Source organism: Mustela nivalis, assembly GCF_964662115.1.
Source record: "Mustela nivalis genome assembly, chromosome: 5".
Classification (NCBI taxonomy): domain Eukaryota; kingdom Metazoa; phylum Chordata; class Mammalia; order Carnivora; family Mustelidae; genus Mustela; species Mustela nivalis.
Window position 1 is genome coordinate 70,827,838 of NC_139024.1, and position 18,878 is coordinate 70,846,715.

General features: G+C 36.6%; 2 protein-coding genes across 7 annotated transcripts in view; one reads left to right on the forward strand and one right to left on the reverse strand.

The window, feature by feature from the left end:
- LAMA2 (laminin subunit alpha 2) overlaps positions 1–18,878 on the reverse strand; it is a 641,423-nt gene that overhangs the window by 396,768 nt on the left and 225,777 nt on the right. For all 6 annotated transcript variants that reach the window (XM_082731189.1, XM_082731188.1, XM_082731187.1 and 3 more), the window contains exon 5: positions 1,407–1,586. In XM_082731189.1, the coding sequence (XP_082587315.1) occupies positions 1,407–1,586 (180 nt within the window). The remainder of the gene's footprint in view (positions 1–1,406; positions 1,587–18,878) is intronic.
- LOC309864950 (chromobox protein homolog 3) lies at positions 10,949–12,093 on the forward strand. Its single transcript, XM_082730942.1, has one exon. It carries the CDS (start codon positions 11,024–11,026, stop codon positions 11,573–11,575), a length of 552 nt encoding a protein of 183 aa, XP_082587068.1. The 5' UTR covers positions 10,949–11,023; the 3' UTR covers positions 11,576–12,093.

Below are 18,878 nucleotides of genomic sequence, written 5' to 3' on the forward strand. Positions count from 1 at the left end.
CTTCCTCAGTGTATATTTTTAAATCATGTCAAAATGATAATTAAAGGTGATTTTTTAAACATGTAAAGAATCTAAACATTGCAGTAAAATAATATTTCTGCATAAGATTATTTACAATATGCTGAAATGTAGTGCAAGTTAAAGTTATTTCAGGTTCGGAAAATGCAGGGCACTAAAACATCCAATGTGTGTTGTACGGGGATATTCAAACTTTAAAAGTTATTTTTGGGATGATGGAGTGGTTAGGTGTGGGTAAGTTAAGTAATGAGAAGAAAATATACATAAGGGGTATTCATGAACTGTGAAAAGTGGTGCCCTTTGATATTCAGTCTGCTTGTTCAGCCATTTGTAACTGGTGGAATAGTCAGACCTTTTAGAACTAAGTGCATCATTCTAGAATTAAGTGCTTTGTCTCACAATCTCTATTTCTCTCTATAATCTGATTTCAGCTTTCACCTCTAGTCATAAAGTAGATATTCTTTTAGCATGGATTTGCTTTATGGATTTATAGCTGAATTATAACAATGTCTTAGTTGTACAGCAGCTTCTCAGGAATGGGACATAAACTAGGGATGTGGTGAGTGCTAGGTAGGAAAAAAGGCAACTATTACTTTAGTAACTGGACTGATCACCTATGGCATAATCCACAAATTTTAGGTTAACCCTGGAAAACAGCATTTAGCTCCTGTTTTCAAAGATCTATTAAAAGGGATGCCATCACCTTTCTTCCCCCTGATCTCCTATTTATAAAAGACAATAAAATAGGGTACATGATCGGTTTCCCCCCACAGTAGCACTTTTTACAATTATGGGTTGCAATTCATTAATGAAACATAAAGTTAAATTATTTGATTGGGCAAAATGGTTCACAGAACAGCAACACTTACATCACCTAAAACTTGTTAGAATTCCTGTTTTTCAATTCTGCCCTAGACCTACCAAGTCAGAATGTTCATTTCCACAATATCACCAGCTAATTCTATTCACATTAAAGTGTAAGACATACTGAGATGTGTATGTGCATATGTGTGTACTGAGTTATGATAGAAAATACATTTCTTAGTAAAGACTGCAGTCTAAAATATTTCAAAGTCATAGAACCTTTCGTAGTAAACCCCCAGTGCCAATTGTGATAGGAGTTCAGATCCCCTCAAGTGACAATAACAAACTTGGTCATCAAAAATAAGATGATGAACTAGGTACTGTCATGCTCATTTTACAAATGAGGAAATTAAAGTTTAGAAGTGTTAGATAAATGTTCCGTATCGGAAAAGGGCAAAGGGAGGTTATGTTCAATAGGTGTCTGGTAACAGCCACTCCTACGAATCACTGAAAGGGACTTTTAAATGTTACTTAACAATTACCAATATCACTTACAGGCTGCAATAGGATTCATCATAACTTACTCTTCGGGTGACAATCGGGTCAATTTCTCTTGGGTCTTTGTGGGCAAACATCATCAAATCAGCATTCAAGGTCCGGATCCTCTGAAATCGCAGGCGAATGTAGCGAGCGGAGGTAAATTCTAACAGTTCAGGAGAGGGGTCATCAGCACTTGGTCTCCCATTGATCAAAGAGATGTGAATCTACACAATACAAGAAACAATTTAACAAATAAGGTTACCAAAAATGAAATATTTGGCTTTTTCTGATTTTTCTTGGGAAAATAAAATTAAGCTTCATGCCTCCCAATTAGGCAGATGCTGGTTGATATTTACTCACTGGAATATAGTGAAGTAATTGAGGAACTTTATGGATTTTCTAATAGATGTATAAGCAAGTCATTTGTTTATATTTTAGGCATTCTCTATATACTACAATTCCCTATATTCTTTTGTTCTAAGGCATTGCCTCTACTTGATTTTGCTAGGATTTCCAAAAAATCCTAGGTCAATCTTTCTTTTTCTGAAAAATGTTATGCCCTAAAATTATTTAAGAATCTGGTATATAGTGGGAAACCAGAAAACTTGGTTTTCGAATAAGTTACAAAATTTCAGATAATACAGGAAATTAAAGTACTTCTAAGGTTGAAAGTATCTAATTACACAGCCTTAAACATATATAGCAAAAATTGACACATAGAAGAAAACTAGACAAATCCACAATCACAGTGAGAGATTTCAAAAGGTTGTTTTTTTGTTATTTGGTTTTCAGAAGTTGATAGATTAAGAAGACAAAAAAAATTACCAAAGATTCAACATCTTCTATGAAAAAATATACTCTATGAAAGTGCATTGAAACCTGAATTGAAAGGTAAATTTTTCAGGAGGATAATTTAGCACAATTAACACCAGAAGAAATAAAAATCTAATCATGTAAGAAATGGAGAAATTAGCAAAGAACTACCCTCTGGAGATGCACAAAGCCCATATTCTCTCACAGTTATCTCATGAGAACAGAGAATTTCTGATGAGGGATAGTTGATAGAACCCAAAGTACTTCTATTATAAAGAAGTTATTTTCCTAATACCTGAAGAGTTCCTCTAAATCAAAAACAGCAAAAAAGACCAGCAACTAACACAAAAACACAGAAAATATAAAGGGACTACTCATTAGTGGCTGTTAAGCTTTCAATAAGACAGTGAACCTCACTCATAATAATAGGCCTGCTCATTTAAGTTTTTTTAAAGATTTTATTTGAGAGAGAGCAAGCGAGCATGAGTTGGGAGGTGGGCAGAGGGAGAGAGAGAAGCAGACTCCTCCCTGAGCAGGAAGCCTGACTCAGGGCTCAATCCCAGGACTCTGGGATCGTGACCTGAGCTGAAGGCAGACACTTAACCAACCGAGCCACCAGGAGCTCCACAACTGCTCATTTAAAATATAGTAATAAACTTTTTTCATTTTTTAATGCTGTCAAAACCTCAAAATACTTGTAATATTCCCTTATGGCAAGACTTAGGAGATCCAGGCATTCTCAGACACTTCCAGGTATGAGTGGCACAAACCATTTTGAAGGTGAACTCAGCAAAGTTATCAACATTACAAATGCCTAGAATTTTGACCTAGAAATTCTACTTCTTGGAAATATCCTACATATATTACATAGAATCCGATGGGATTTATTGGTAATAGCAAAAGACTAGAAACAATCTAATATCTGTCAATAATGAATGACTGATTAAATAAGTTATACATCTATATAATGAATTATGTGCATGATAAAAAGGAATGAGGAAACTCTTGATTTACTCAAAGGAAGAAGTATACTATTTTTACTTTTTCTCTCCTTGTAAATGAAGTACTCCCTATGTGATAAATCAAAATGCTTAAAAAAACCTTGAAACTGGCAGGTTTTAGGCAGAAAACATATACATGGAGAAAGAGAGAAAGAGAGACAGATACACACACGCACACACACAGCCAGACACACACACTTACAGGAGGCTAATGAGACAGGAATACCAGAGAAGAATGTGTGCTAAGCTGAGGGCTGTCCCAGAACACGACAGTCTGTACCTGCACTGAACAACTGTGACTTGAGGTCACCCAATGGAATTTTCATCTACTTTTTCAAGACAATAAATCATGTGTGTTAATTATGTTTTTTGACAGGAGAGGCAATGATAATGTGTTTCCATTCCTAACATCCTGCATTTAGATAATCCCTGAGAGATTTTACAAACTGACTGCCAATAAACTACCAAATCACTAGAAAAATAAATATAGCAAACTCTGAGATGAGAAACTAATTCTGATGCCACAAAGAATAAATTCAAAGTGGTTCAGGATAAAAATATGAAATGTCCCAGCTAACTGAGTCTACCTTGGATATTTAGTAGAGAATAAATTCACTTAACACATTTGAGAATGACAGAAAGCAAAGTATTCTAAAACACTGAATCTCACTATACCAAATACCCTCCCTCTAATGTAGGAAATTCTAGAAGACTTAAGTAGGTCTTGCATATTCCACAGTTCTGGTATCTAGCAGGTGAGCCAGAAATATGTTTAAAATTAAGTTGTCTCTATGACTTAAGATTGTATCAATTAAATGCAAAGATAGAACAAATAGATGGATGAAGCAATTAAAATGAGTTCCCTTTAGAGATTCTGGCATCCAGGAAATCGCCCATGCCCTTGGATTCATGCTTACTTTTATATCTTATCAAGCTCTCCCTTCATTGCTTCCGAAAGCGCTGTTTGAAAGAAAGGAAAACATCATCACATGTCAGGATTCGTGTTTCTGAAAATTATTAAGGTTTTATTTGGTGTGGATGCTGTGGGAGCCATATCTGTACTGTACATGGAATCAGTAAGTTCCTCATTTAAACATACAGGAACTTTAAAAATTATGCACGTGTTCTCATTTAGGTTAATAAACCTAATTCACCCTATGCACGTGTTCTCATTTAGGTTAATAAACCTATTCACCCTATGATAGTGACATAAAGGATTCAGCAAAAGAACACTTCTCCTCACAGCTTTGGTATTTTCATCAATTTCTTCTGCCAAGAGATCTTGTGAGTAGAGTTAGTCCCAAGCTGTTTCTGGAATATAAAACCAGCTGTTTGGCCATGTTGTATGCAGCTTTCTTCCGTCATTTTTCCCACTCTCCTTCAAAATAAATCCTAATATTAGATAGGTTATGTCCACTGGCACTTTCCAAGTCCACTGGACAGCTTCACATACTTCCTAATCTCCTGGGGGAGGGTAACAACTGGAGGGTGTCTCTCTTCAAAAAGATGAAAAGTGTCAGTCCTTAAGACCACCACTGCCTTGCTGAGAGGCCGTGGGAAGTCTGTGGTGGTGTGGTGTCTTCTGAAATGATTTCCATTACAGACATGTTGGAGAGTATATGTTCATGCTGTCAAAGGAATTCATTCCAGCTGAAAATATCAGCCTGATTAACAGCCGGCTTTTTAGATTTTAAAATTACACTCTTCTTTGAAATTAGTTTTCACAGATAAATAAAAAGAAAGTAAAAACTCATGAGAAATATCTTTTTTATAACCAAATGTCTAAATCAATATTATACTCTACCCATCCAAATAATTCTGTTTTTATTAGTTGTAAGCATACTATTTAAATCACATCTCCTTTGCAGATGGATCAGATCTCTGTGCCTCTATGGTGCTTTTATTTTCATGATTAGAATACAAGTTAAAAATAGTTTTCACAGCAAATAAACAATTTTCTAGTATGGATAATTGTCCCTTATTATTATGTTTCTCTATTTATATTACTGCATCTGCTTTAGATTTAGATCTGCCCTTCAACAGATGTATGGATACACAATGGACTATTACTCAGCCATCAGAAAGGATGAATACCCAATTTTTGTATCAGCTTGGATGGGACTAGATGAGATTATGCTGAGCGAGGTAAGTCAAACAGAGAAAGTCAAATATCATATGGTTTCACTTATTTGTGGAGCATAAGGAATAGCATGGAGGACATTAGATGAGGAGAAACATGAAGGGGGGGAATCAGAGTGGGAGAGGAACCATGAGAGACTACAGACTCCAAGAAATAAATGGAGAGTTTTAGAAGAGAAGGGGGTCGGGGGAATGGGTGAGCCTGGTGATGGGTATTAAGGAGGGCACAGATTGCTTGGAGCACATGTGTTATATGTAAAAATTGAATTATGGAACACTACATCAAAAACTAGTGGTATACAGTATGGTGACTAACATTACACAATAAAAAATAAATAAATTAATTAAATTTTAAAAAAGCAAAGTATCTTGCTGCAAATTCTTAATCATCCAATATAATTGTTCAAAAAACTAATAAAAGAAAAAACCTCCAGAATTTTAAAAAAGTATATATATATAAATGTATATATGTGTATATATACACATATATACGTATATACACATATATATATGTATATACACATATATATACGTATATATGTGTGTGTGTGTGTGTGTGTGTGTGTATGTGTATTTGTATAATGTTTTAGAGATGGAGAATAAGATTTTATTAACTTGGAAAAGGGAGCCTAATCACTTTTATTTTATCCGGTGAGGAAAAAAAAAGCATATATTTGGAGAAAGGGGGTGAGCTGTGTGAATCTTAGGAAAGGGAGATAGTGCAATAATTCGTCACTGTGTTTCCAGTGCAGAGTAAAGGCTCTGGTTCTGGCTCTGGGTGGTCAAGAGAAACCCCCAAGTGATCAATTTTCAGTCTTCACCATACTTGATCTGTTTGTAGCATTTAAAACAATGGGCTACTCCCATGATTTCCAGGACACCACGCTGTCCTGTCTTCCGATCCCTCTGCTACCTTTCTCACTCTCCCTCACTTCTTACTCCCTCCCTCCTTTCCTCTCCGACTTTCTAATATTGGAGTTTCACAGTATCGAGTTTTTGGCCTTTTTTTCTTGTCCTACCCACACTTAATCACTTAGTAAGTGAGATCCCATCACTTAGTAAGTAGATCCCATCAAAACTCACCAAAGTAAATATCATCTATAACTGTTTATGATTAATGAAAGTAAAACACACCCATGGCAAAAATACACACACACACACATACATACATACCATCTATACTGATGTTTCCCACACCTGTATCTCCTGGCCTAACCTCTCCTCTGAAGGTCAGGATGCAGAATCCAGTATACTGATGTGGCTGCCAAATTGGTATCTCAAACTGAGTTCGTGATCTTCATCCCCACAATCTTCCTAACCTCACTGAATGTAAGAAACAGGGCAGAGGATCATAGGGGAAAGGAGGGAAAACGGAATAGGAAGTCTTCAGAGAGAGAGACAAACCATACAAGATTCAACTATAGGAAAACCATCTGAGGGCCGCTGGAGGGAAGATGAGTGGGGGGATGGGGTCACTGCATCATGGGCATTAAGAAGGCATATGATGGGATGAGCACTGGGTGTTACATACAACTGATGAATCACTGAATTCTTTATCTGAGACTAATGATGTACTGTAAGTTGGCTGATTGAATTTAAATTAAAAAGAAAAGATAAGGAATAGCACAGAGGATCATAGGGGAAGGGAAGGAAAACTGAATGGGAAGAAATCAGAGAGGGAGACAAACCATGAGAGACTCCGGACTCTGGGAGAAAAATTGAGGGTTGTGGAAAGGGAGGTGGTGGGGGTATAGGGAAACTGGGTGATGGGCATTAAGGAGGGCATGTGATGTGATGAGCCCTAGGTGTTATATGCAACTAATGTATCACTGAGCCCTACACCAAAAACTGATGCTGTACTTACGGTATGTTGGCTAATTTAATCTAAATTAAAAGAAAAGAAAAGAAAAGAAAAATTCATCCTTTCCTCTACTCAGGACTCCAAGTTGCAGTCCTGTTTGACTGCTTTTGTTTTCTGTCTTTGGGCAACCAATTTGTCTAAATCCTCTTGGCTTTACCCTCAAAATATATCCAGCATCCAAACGCTTCTTACCACCTTCCCTAAAACCATATTGGAATAAACATTCATCACCTTCCCTCATCCCCGCCGCCCCAGGCACCACGGTAACTTCCCAGCAGTTTTCCCTACCACCACTCTTATTTCTGTACAGTGTATTTGCAGCCATTGCAGCTGAGGTTTGTTTTTTTATTTTTGTTTTTTTTTTTTTTTTTTTTTTTTTTTTAGTCTTTAGTCTTTAGTAAATGTTTCCATTGACTTATTCCCTGTATTGTCTAAAAACAAAAATCACAAGTTTAATATTAATGATGTAAAATACTGTGCACCAGAGCCAGCTCGCACTATGCTGCAAAGTTGGTCTGTATTCTCTTCACTGCTGTTTGCCACATGATCTCTAGCAATTTCGGTAGAGTTTCCTCTTCAACAGATCACATCCTAGAAGCAAAAGCTGGCCAGCAACTAACTGCAAATAATGTGAACCACCGCAAAGGAGGTCCATTCCCAACTTGAGCCCCATGCCATAATCACATTCATCATCAGCAGACTGCACAGAAGTCATCATTTCCTGAACGGGAGCAAAAGCTTTCAGTGACGCCTCTTCACCTGGTGCCCCAACAACTGTCTTGCAGATTCTTGAGGTCAGCATCCATTTCAGGGAGCTCTCAGAAAATGCCTTGGAAAATATAATTCTGCTCACATCATTCCTTTCCTTAAAACTTTCCGATGCCTTTCTATTTCATGACCAATAAAAGCCAAAATTTTTGCAATGAACTATGAGATCCTAAATTACCTCGATGCCATTTCCACCCTGAAACACTGCCAAAGAAAACATTAACTTCGAGAGCTCTTTTCCTGCTGTTTCTCTATTCACATTGCTCTGGCCAGACTGCCATCTTGGCTAGTACATTCCAGACAGGATTTTCTCTCAAGGGGTTCGTTCACTTGCCTGGAATGTTCTCTTCCCCGATACTGCAACGCTTGGTTTCTCATCTCTTTCCAACCTTGCTTCAATGAGGTCTTCTTGGTGGGTCTTTCAGTGACTATCTAATTATAGTGCAAACCTCTGCCTGACTTGTACTATTCCTCCTACCTACTTCAATGTTCTCCTTAGTAATTTTCTTCTAACTCACCATGATTATGCTTTGCCTATTTATCATAATGATTATTTCTCTCCATTCTTTGGATCATAAATCCCAAGAATTCAGGAATCTTGTTAATTGATATAATCCCCAGCATATAGGAGAGTATCTAGCAAAAAAATAAGTGCTAAGTAAAAATTTCTGAATTCATGAAACTTACATAAATCCTAAATATTTAGCAAATTCAACTAGCTTTCTACCTAAAAAGCAATTTCATAAAATGGTCAGATTTTTCTCACATCGGATGAATAAATCTTTGAGTACACTATTTCCACAAAATGAAATTAAAGTCAGTAATCCTTTGTATCATGTTCTGCCCAAGCATTTTGAGCTAAGTTGATTTAGAGAAAATTAGGAAATTAACTGCTTTGATCCATGATTTCCTTATACCTAGGTCTACTACATTTTTTAATATTAGTTAAACATTAGTTAACTTTATTCTCTATTACACCAAAATTTCATTTTGACAGATTATTATTCTCAGCTGAGGAAAATACATAAGTGCTTTTTCTAAATCATAAGACAATGTATGTATGTATGTATTTATTTATTTTAAATATTTTATTTATTTATTTGACAGGCAGAGATCACAGGTAGGCAGAGAGGCAGGCAGAGAGACAGGAGGAAGCAGGTTCCCCGCTGAGCAGAGAGTCCAATGTGGGGCTCGATCCCAGCACCCTGAGATCATGACCTGAGCCGAAGGCAGAGGATTTAACCACTGAGCCACCCAGGCGCCCCAAGACAATGTATTTAAACTTAAGATCTACTTAACTCAATTTTGTTAGCCAGAGCAAGGTAGACCTTATCCACTGGTTTGTGCAAATTGTATCTGGCTATCTCAGTGTCCAACTTATAAAGCTGATGTACTATTATTTACAAAGAGTACATGAAAAACAATAAACTATCTTAAAATCATAAATTCCTTAAACTCCACAGACATGCAGTAATAATCAATAAGAATTCAAAGTTACACAGTACCTTGTTTCTAGTAGAAACTTTTTTTTACTAAACTGTATAATCATCTTTACAAATTGTTTGGTTTTATTATACAGTACTGAACAGATACTTAAAAATACCCTTCCTTATCTTTCTTTAAGTTTTTACTTAAACTCTAGTTAGTTGACATATGATAAAATTGATTTAGAATAGAATAGAATTTATTAAATTCTAGAATTTATAGAATTTATTGATTCATCACTTACATATAACCTTGCTTACCTTATCAAAAAGTTTCACTGCAATTTTTTAAAGCCTTTTCAAATCAATGCATTATTTTTAAAGTCTTAAAAATATGAAAATATGTGAATATATGAAGATTAAAGCATAGCTAATAAAAATACTTTAGATAGATAATTATGAGGCATAATATATCATTTATAATACAAATTAATAAAACATTCAAACATTTCAGACTAGAGACTTTCCTATCAAGAATCTTTAGAGACTTAATGAGGAAATGGGGCATTATGGAATCAATGTTTTTCCAGTCCATTTTTTTCTAGTTCTATCAGACACAGTTTATTGAAGTCTGCTTTCCAGTTTCCTTTACCCCATATTTTGTTATTTGCTCCAACTAAGAGCTGGCACTTTTATGATTATTTTTATTAATTCAAACATTGCTCATTTGTGCATCCAGAAAATGAAGTACTTTGAAGGCTTATAACATATGCTTACAAAGCTTTATCTTTGGTCTGCCTCTTCATACTTCAGTATTTCTCATTCATTTATTTAGTCATTTATTTGAAAATACTTATTGGCTACTTACTAAATACCAAATCACTGAGTCATTTTCACTTCACCTTTTGCGCCATGGTCTATCTCATCTCTGGGCTCCTTTTTCAAGATCCTTTTCTGTCTCCTCATTGCTCCCTGTTTACACAGATAGAACTTTACACACCTTTCAGGTCTCAGCTGAAGACTTTCCACCAACACCTCCATGTCCTGTCTAGGAGCCCCTCCTGTGGGTTCTCTGAGCTCCCGGGACTCTTCCCTATTATCACTGCCTTTTTACTTGTTTGTGTCTGCTACTATACTGTAAGTAAAATGAGAATGGGAACTGTCTTATTTCCAATGTAGTTTCAGCCTTGAACATAGTGAGTAGTACATAGTAGATTCTCAATAATTACTTACTGAATGAATAAATCAATAACAAAGCCCAAATATTAGAGACTATGATAGAACTTGAAATGAGTTAACTCCTCAAAGAGTCACAAACTGAGTGTTATGTATGTCATTAAATATTGATTTTGTATGTGTTTTACCTATATTTTAAGATCCATTTATTGTATATACATCAAGAATTCTAGTGTGAATTTTGCTTACCATAACTGAATAAATCTCACTAGAGCTGCAATAGTCCAAGTATCTAAAAAAGATATATGAGTGTCTCTGCATTTGTCATTTCGGGATAAAAGCTTTCATAATTCTATGACATCTAAACAGATTCTTCACTATTAAAACAATAGTCATGAGAGGGCCGGAGACGCCGCAGACCCGGGACCCGGAGCAGCTCGGAGGCGGTGAATAATAGCTCTTCAAGTCTGCAATAAAAAATGGCCTCCAATAAAACTACATTGCAAAAAATGGGAAAGAAACAGAATGGAAAGAGTAAAAAAGTAGAAGAGGCAGAGCCTGAAGAATTTGTGGTGGAAAAAGTACTGGACCGACGTGTAGTGAATGGGAAGGTGGAGTATTTCCTGAAGTGGAAGGGTTTTACAGATGCTGACAATACTTGGGAGCCTGAAGAAAATCTAGATTGTCCAGAGTTAATTGAAGCATTTCTTAACTCTCAAAAAGCTGGTAAAGAAAAAGATGGTACAAAAAGAAAATCTTTATCTGACAGTGAATCTGATGATAGCAAATCAAAGAAGAAAAGAGATGCTGCTGATAAACCAAGAGGCTTTGCCAGAGGTCTTGATCCTGAACGAATAATTGGTGCCACAGACAGCAGTGGAGAGTTAATGTTTCTCATGAAATGGAAAGATTCAGATGAGGCAGACTTGGTGCTGGCAAAAGAGGCAAACATGAAGTGTCCTCAAATTGTAATTGCTTTTTATGAAGAGAGACTAACTTGGCATTCTTGTCCAGAAGATGAAGCTCAATAATTGTTTGCATTGCTTTTTATATATATTTATATATATATATAAAATCTGGGTCTTTGTTTTTTGATTTATTAGTGTGAAGAAATAACATTCTAATGAAAATCAAGTTTGATATGTTTGTTTTGAAGTAGTATTGGGGGAGTTGTTGGGGTTTTTGCATCTATAGCACTGGTTACTTTAAACAAATAAAAGCTTTCTGTAGTTGCTTCCTTTATCGGAAAAGAATATTTGAGACCATGATATATTATCCCCCTGCATTAGAGAACCTTTTCTAAATGTTGGAGGAAATCTTCATAGTCTTTACTCAGTCAGAATTTGTGTTTAACTCCTATATGCCTAAGGACCATTCTGGGTTTTTTGTTTATTTGGGGTTTTTTTTGTGTGTATACTTAAAATACGTAAGTGGTTTTTGTTTTTAACATTCACCAAAACAAAAACAGCATTTTATAACCATGCATAAGCCCATGTTTCTGGGATGCTATCATTTTCAGCATTTTAAGAAATAAATCACTTAAACTGAAGTTTTTCCTGAGGCCTTAACCTTCAAATTTTGTAATTAATTGGACAATTTAAATATAATGTAAACAATTTAAATTGGACAATTTAAAAGCAGCCATATCAGAATCCATATCCTTCTCTACAGCCATATAAACGCAAGTATATTTGCAAGATCCCTGAAAGGAAAATTTTATCACTACCAACAACCTCCCCACCCAAATGACAAAACTAGACAAGTCCTTGTGTGTTTTACTTAGGTAAGCAATACTTTAGTTAAATGGACATGTAAAGGTTCCTTCTAGTGAACCATTCCTTTTTAAGAAGTTGAAATTCTCTGTGCTGTATTGACTAAAAGGTCACGATTCATGGACTGTCTACAACTTCCTTCATGGAAGCTAATCATAATCAGATGGTTAGAGATGTTGGCAGTTTAGCACCTGCTGGAGTAAATGGGTGGACAGGCTTGTATAATCCAAATTCTTCACCTGCATGTTTTTTCTTTACCCCAGTTCATTCCTGACATGTAGGCTCAGTCTTTTCAGTATTTGAGTTACTGGTTCAGCAGAAACCAGGAAAAACAGTAACTTTGTAGTCAATGTTATCCAACTGTATATTGTTTACTTTATTGTAAATACTGGTAAACAGTGGTCAATAAATAGTTTTATATTCCTTTAAAAAAAAAAAAAAAAACAATAGTCATGAATAAGTTATAGCATATTTGGATAATATTTGGATAAGTCAATGGACAATTATTTAAGATACTAGTAGAGCCATCACTGAAGAGAAAAATAATAGGATATACTTGTATAAAGGTGTGCATCCCTTCAGGTATCTCAATATTTTTACTTAAAAGAACTGCAAAGGCTTTTTCCATGCATAGTACAATGCAGTGAGTTAGTTTGGAAGGTCCTTAATAAGTAGCCCATACCATTAGAAGTTTCACGTTTTACAAACCTAAGCAAAACAACAACTCTCCATGGTTAATGACCACTGAGGTACTTGAAAAGTAATATTCTAATATATAAAATGTCAAGGACTGTGTGTGACTTTAACTTCCTCAACTAACCTATTTCAGTACAGGGAAATGTCAGCTTAATGAACCATTTAACAAATATGACTATATCATTGACTATTCTACCCTTGACTTAATCTTAACCGGTCTTTCACTCTCCTGTAAGACAATATTTTGCTTTTGACACCTACTTGCTTCTAAATGCCCCTAAAACGTAGACTATTTTTGTTTCTTCCTTTTTTTTTTTTTTTTTCCTTCTCCTTCTTCTTGGAATTATATTTCTTGCATTTGTCATTTTGGGATAAAAGCTTTCATAATTCTATGACATCTAAACAGATTCTTCACTATTAAAACAATAGTCATGAATAAGTTATAGCATAATAATAAAATCAGTTCTCTCCAAAGAGTATTTATCCTCTTTTTATTTTTTTCTCTCCTTGTGAAACTAGTTAAAATTTTTTACTCCAAAGGTTTGCATAGCTTCTCTACTGGTTTCTCCCTCTCATCTCTCTCTCTCTCACATTGTATCATTGTATCCTTTCCATCCACAGCACATCTTATGTTGCAGCATCATCTGACTCCTACGGACATAGAAGGGTAAACTTTCTTAGAAAAATAAAAAATTGAAGCAGAGTCACTGCTTTAGGAGTTTCGATTTTCTCAAAGTCTCAAAACTGGTGTGGTCCTTTTTTAAAAAAAGTTTCTGGTGGTCTTCTTGCTTTGTACAACTCAAAGCAATCCAACAAAACATTTATCTCTAGTCCACTTTCTCAGTTACCTTCATCTGAAACATGCTCAGATGGGTGAACTATAATCCATCATAACTGAATGAAAGATCCTGATACCATTCCCACTGGTCATGATGTATAAAAGGAATAATGACAACTATTCATTGGCAACTATAATGACAACAAAATTTTCAAAGAGAGAAAACTATTACTAAATATAAATATAACTCCCCCCACCCTTTTTTGTTTGCTCTGAAAGAACCTTGACATGGGGGTGCTCATTGTACATCTATTTTAAAAATTTATAATTCTTTTCAAATAATAACTTTTAAAACTACTCCAAGTTAAAAATTTTTTATTACTTGTGTTTTTCTTTTTCTAGTTGAAATAGTTAATATTTGCAAGGATAAAAGAAGAACTGTCAAAATAGGTTTTCTCAATCTCTTTTGAAAGCTTCTCATTTAAATTTTATCAAAGGCACATGCCATTACTAAATCTTTGTGCTGTCAAACACAGACTATATAGGGACACACACATCATCTGAAATTCATAGCCAGGAAAGAATCTAAGAGGAGTCACTTCAGAGCAGGCCATGAGGGAAAGTCACCAGAAGGAAAGTTCTCTAACTTTCCTCTAACAGTTGCTTTGCTCCAAATTTTGTTTGGGGTGTGGCTCAACCCGAGAGAGACTAAGAGAATAGTTTCATTAGTCATCTGTTCCAAGTTCATAGCTATTTCAGAAATGTCTTTGCAATATATAGTACCTTGCACACAAAAATAATAGTTATTACTCTGTCCTTACTGAATATGGACACTCTTGCCTGTGATCTGTGTATACCAACTCATAGAGTAGTAAGTCACTTAAAGCTTGCAACAGCTGTTTTTGAAGTTGATGTTATTATTATCTCTTTAAGAAGATAAAACAGATATGAACCTTCTAATGAGTAGGGCTAACTTCATCGAGCTAGGGTTTGTTCCAGTTCTAATCTAACACTGTTGGTGGAACTCTGCAGCTCAAACATGGCACAGAGTAGGGGCTGTGTGAGCACTTGTTGAAGAAATAACAGCCAGTCATCGAGCCACTATTTGCAGACTCCTAGCAACAAGACGCTCACCCCTGCAGACAGAACTTTTCCATGCACCTCTCTCCATTCTCTTATTTTCTTTTTCTTCCATTCTGGTCCGATCTGTGACTGACACAAGGATCCTAATTCTATTTTCTCTTTTTTGTCCTCCTGGTCTTGTGGAATTATCTCTACTGTTTGATTTTCCCAGCTCTTGGCTTTTCTTTATAAATTTGGATCAAATTTATCCTAGTAGTTTTATCCACTCTGGACTTTCTGAGGTAGCCTGTGTACCATGCTCCAGGGCCCCACTCAGGACCCACCACCACCAGATCGGACCCATCACCAGATTGGAGGCCCCACCTCCTGAATTCGCCTAAGGACAAAGGGTCACTAAACTAAGGCTAGTCTTAGACCTCGTTAACATTCCCTGGCGTTGAACCATAGCAAGAGAGATCCTCCTGGTAAACAGATGCAAAGCTTAAAACCAGAACCAGAACATGTCTGAGAGCTGAAGTCTAAAGCATCAATTATCCAGAAAAGAACTAACAATCCCCAAGGTCTTACTAACATCATAATAAATGAAATTGGTTTGACAGGTTTAGTATTTAAGTATTTGAGTAAGTAAAAACCATTGACTGGTGTGCAAAATAATTAGTTTGTAGCTGAAACCTCAGATTATAGGAAGAAAGGGAAAATAACATGTTACTAACAAAAACAAATATCTGTGAAACTAACATGCTTTTATTTATTGTGGCGAGCTCTCAGAGAAAGTCCCAGACAGAAAAAAAAAAAAAAAAAAGCAACTGAGAGTATGGTGACCCACATTGGTAGGACAGAACAATCAGTACACTTGAAAGACATATAATAAGAGCACAAAGGAAAACTTAAGCAACATTTTCCTGTTTTGTATTCAGACCTCGTGTGGGAACACTTGTTTAAAATTAAAATAAAATCTTGGACCGGGAAGTCTAAATACTGCGCCAGATCCTGTGTCATTAGATTGGAACAAAACCTAGATGCGTGCTCGACAAAGAAATTCAGTCTCTCCCCTCCATTCTTATTCTCTGACTCAAGGGTTTCTCAGAGAGCAATTGTGTGTGTGTGCGTGCGTGTGTGTGTGTGTGTGTTGCAAGTACATAAATGAAAAGGTGTATAAATACATTATTTCGATTTTTTTCTCCCATAAAAAAGCAGCATTCTGGGGTGATCATTGATGACCTCAACTAGATTATCGTTCTGAAAAGTGCTACCTCAAACAACAAGCTAGAAACAACTTTAGATTATGGAGTCACACTAATACTTAAGAGAAGAGTCTGAACATAGATACAAGATTCTCAGGATTGAGCATGTCCCCTAGGCTACCTGTATTTCTAACATCCCTCACATATATGTCTGCAAACTGGACTCCCTGTGGTAGCTGCCCACGTGCCTTCACCCTTGGACACTTGCCTATCCCTTCCCTACTCTCACCAATTTAGCGGCAGGCTCATTCTCTAACTGCTCCCTTCTTTGCCACCTTCCTCTCTCATCTTCCTTTTGCTTTCACGTTAGTAAATTTTTGTTGTCTTCTTCCCCATCCATACCTTTACTTCTCTGTCCCTCTCACCCCCTCTCTCTCCCTCTCTCACTCCTTCTCTGTCTCTCTCTTAAACTCTTGTCCTGCTTCATTTCATTTTACCTTTAGAGTGAAATTGTACATCCATGGTTGGTCAAGTTTCTAGGCTTTCAAGTGAAATCATGTGTTCTATAATCTAATTATGCCCTCTAGCTTAGTTGTGTAAGAGGAAACTACAGGTTTCCCCTCTGATTTTTCATTGCACAAAGAGTAAAATAACAAACAAAAAAATTAAGATTTTTTTTTTTTGCAGAACAAAATTTCTTCTTTCCATAACTGGGGGATTTTTATTTCAGTGGGTTTATAATTCTGAGTACCAATGAGTCTGTGTATAAGATGGTAAGGATGTCTGTACATGTATGTTTTCCTAATTTTGGCTAAACTTGTGCCTGATGCTTGGTACACACAATTGTGTGTGTGTGTATATGTGTGTCTCTGTGTGTTTTCAGATAGGTAATTACAGTTTAAGACTTTAATGTTGGGGGGCGCCTGGGTGGCTCAGTGGGTGAAGCCGCTGCCTTCGGCTCAGGTCATGATCTCAGGGTCCTGGGATGGAGTCCCGCATCAGGCTCTCTGCTCAGCAGGGAGTCTGCTTCCTCCTCTCTCTCTCTGCCTACTTGTGATCTCTGTCTGTCAAATAAATAAATAAAATCTTAAAAAAAAAAAAAAAAAGACTTTAATGTTGGGGACAGATGACCTGGATTCAAATTCTGGCTCTGTTACTGACTACTTTTATGAATTTAGGCACTGTCATCTGTGTGTCTCTGTTTCCTATGTAAAAGGCAAACACTAACTTCACATGCTGTTTGGTGACTTAAAAGAGATAATCCATAGAACCTGAAGAGAAAAATGCCTAGCACATAGGAAAAACCATTAAGGCCCGTTGTTGTTACTCTTGAGAAAGTAAGAAAAAATAATACAGATGGTTCTGTGTATTTCTGCTAAGCAGGATGCTTATAACCAATTTCACACCAGGGACAAAGACAAAGAAAGATCAGACGGCTGCCAGGTCACATCCCCTCCAGCTCCGGGCTGGGCTGTGGCTCTGGGGATGGCCTGTATTTCCATCTGCTGACACAATGGTCACTGACGACACTGTAGGTGAGCAGGTACCAACACAAAGGTTCAGTTAGAAAAGGCTGCGGAACCCCTGACACGGGGGCAGTTGTTTGTGAGAAGACAAAGACAAAGAAAAGGTTGGGATATGGGAAGGGACACTCTGGAAATCTGACATCATACTGAAGATCTCCTGGGAGTCACCGGGCTCGCAGCACACACCATGATGTGCACAGAACATTAAAAAAAATCAAGGTTTTCAAAAAGGGCTTCATCCAGGAGGCTCAGGGTAAAGGTTGAATGCTTTCTGGAGCAAAAGCCCCACAAACACAATCTGTGTCTACAGGCTCCTGAGTTCAGCTTCTTCCCATTAGTCTGTACAGAGTTGGATCGTAATCACTTATTTACTGGGTTTATAGGATACTGGCTCTGGACACCCCTGACATCTGTACAGCACCAACAGATCTCCAGTCCCTTCAAAGAAACAGAGTGCACCAAGGGACCTCTCCTCCCACACAACCAGGCGATGAAGTTTTCTGTAGATTTACTGAGTACACAGTGTTCTTGTTCCTTTGCTGGACTCACACTAATAACTGACCACAGGAAGCTGCAGGGCCCTGGCCTCAAAGAAGCTCAGATACAGCTCGTGATGCCGGTTAGCTGGCAGGGGGTGGGGACATGCTGAAAGCCAGGTTCTCATTTTCTGCAGGAATTCATGCAGACTCGTGAATATTAGAAACATTAAAGCTGGAGAAAAATGAATAAACAGCTGATACGAGGTCATTGATCATTATTGTAAGTTATTTGTCTAAAGCGGATTTTGGTTCACAACATTCCCTTTTTTCTTTCCTCTTGACAAACACAGTGTGAATGAAAGGTAAAGGGAATCAAACATTTAATCAATCATCCAGGGGCCAGGGCTGAATTGCTTTCTGTTATACATTTGCTGCCAAGTTCACTGAATCAGGTTTGTTTTCAATTATTTGTAATACGGTTTCCCAGAAGAATTTATAATAGGCTGTTTAGGCACTGCTCCCTTTGCTATTAATGACAAAAATACAACTGTTTCTCCTTAGCAAAAAAAAAAAAAAAAAAAAAAAAAAGGAGTTAAATTGGGAAAATTGTTATAAATGTTGCTGCTGGGCTTAAGAGTGTTTGGGTTTGTTTTCATTCTAAGCTGGCTCCAATGAGTAATGGCAAGAAGATGGTTTCATTTCTTGTTCCCTTTTGCTATGTTTATTTCCACAATAAGAAGCTAACAATCCCTTTTGAAGATAGTTTATAATAATGACATCTATACAATGTTAACAATAAGTGTATGTCATGACTGT

Excerpts from the sequence above, each read along its gene's own strand:
- LOC309864950 (XM_082730942.1), top strand. The coding sequence starts at position 11,024 with ATGGCCTCCAATAAAACTACATTGCAAAAAATGGGAAAGAAACAGAAT.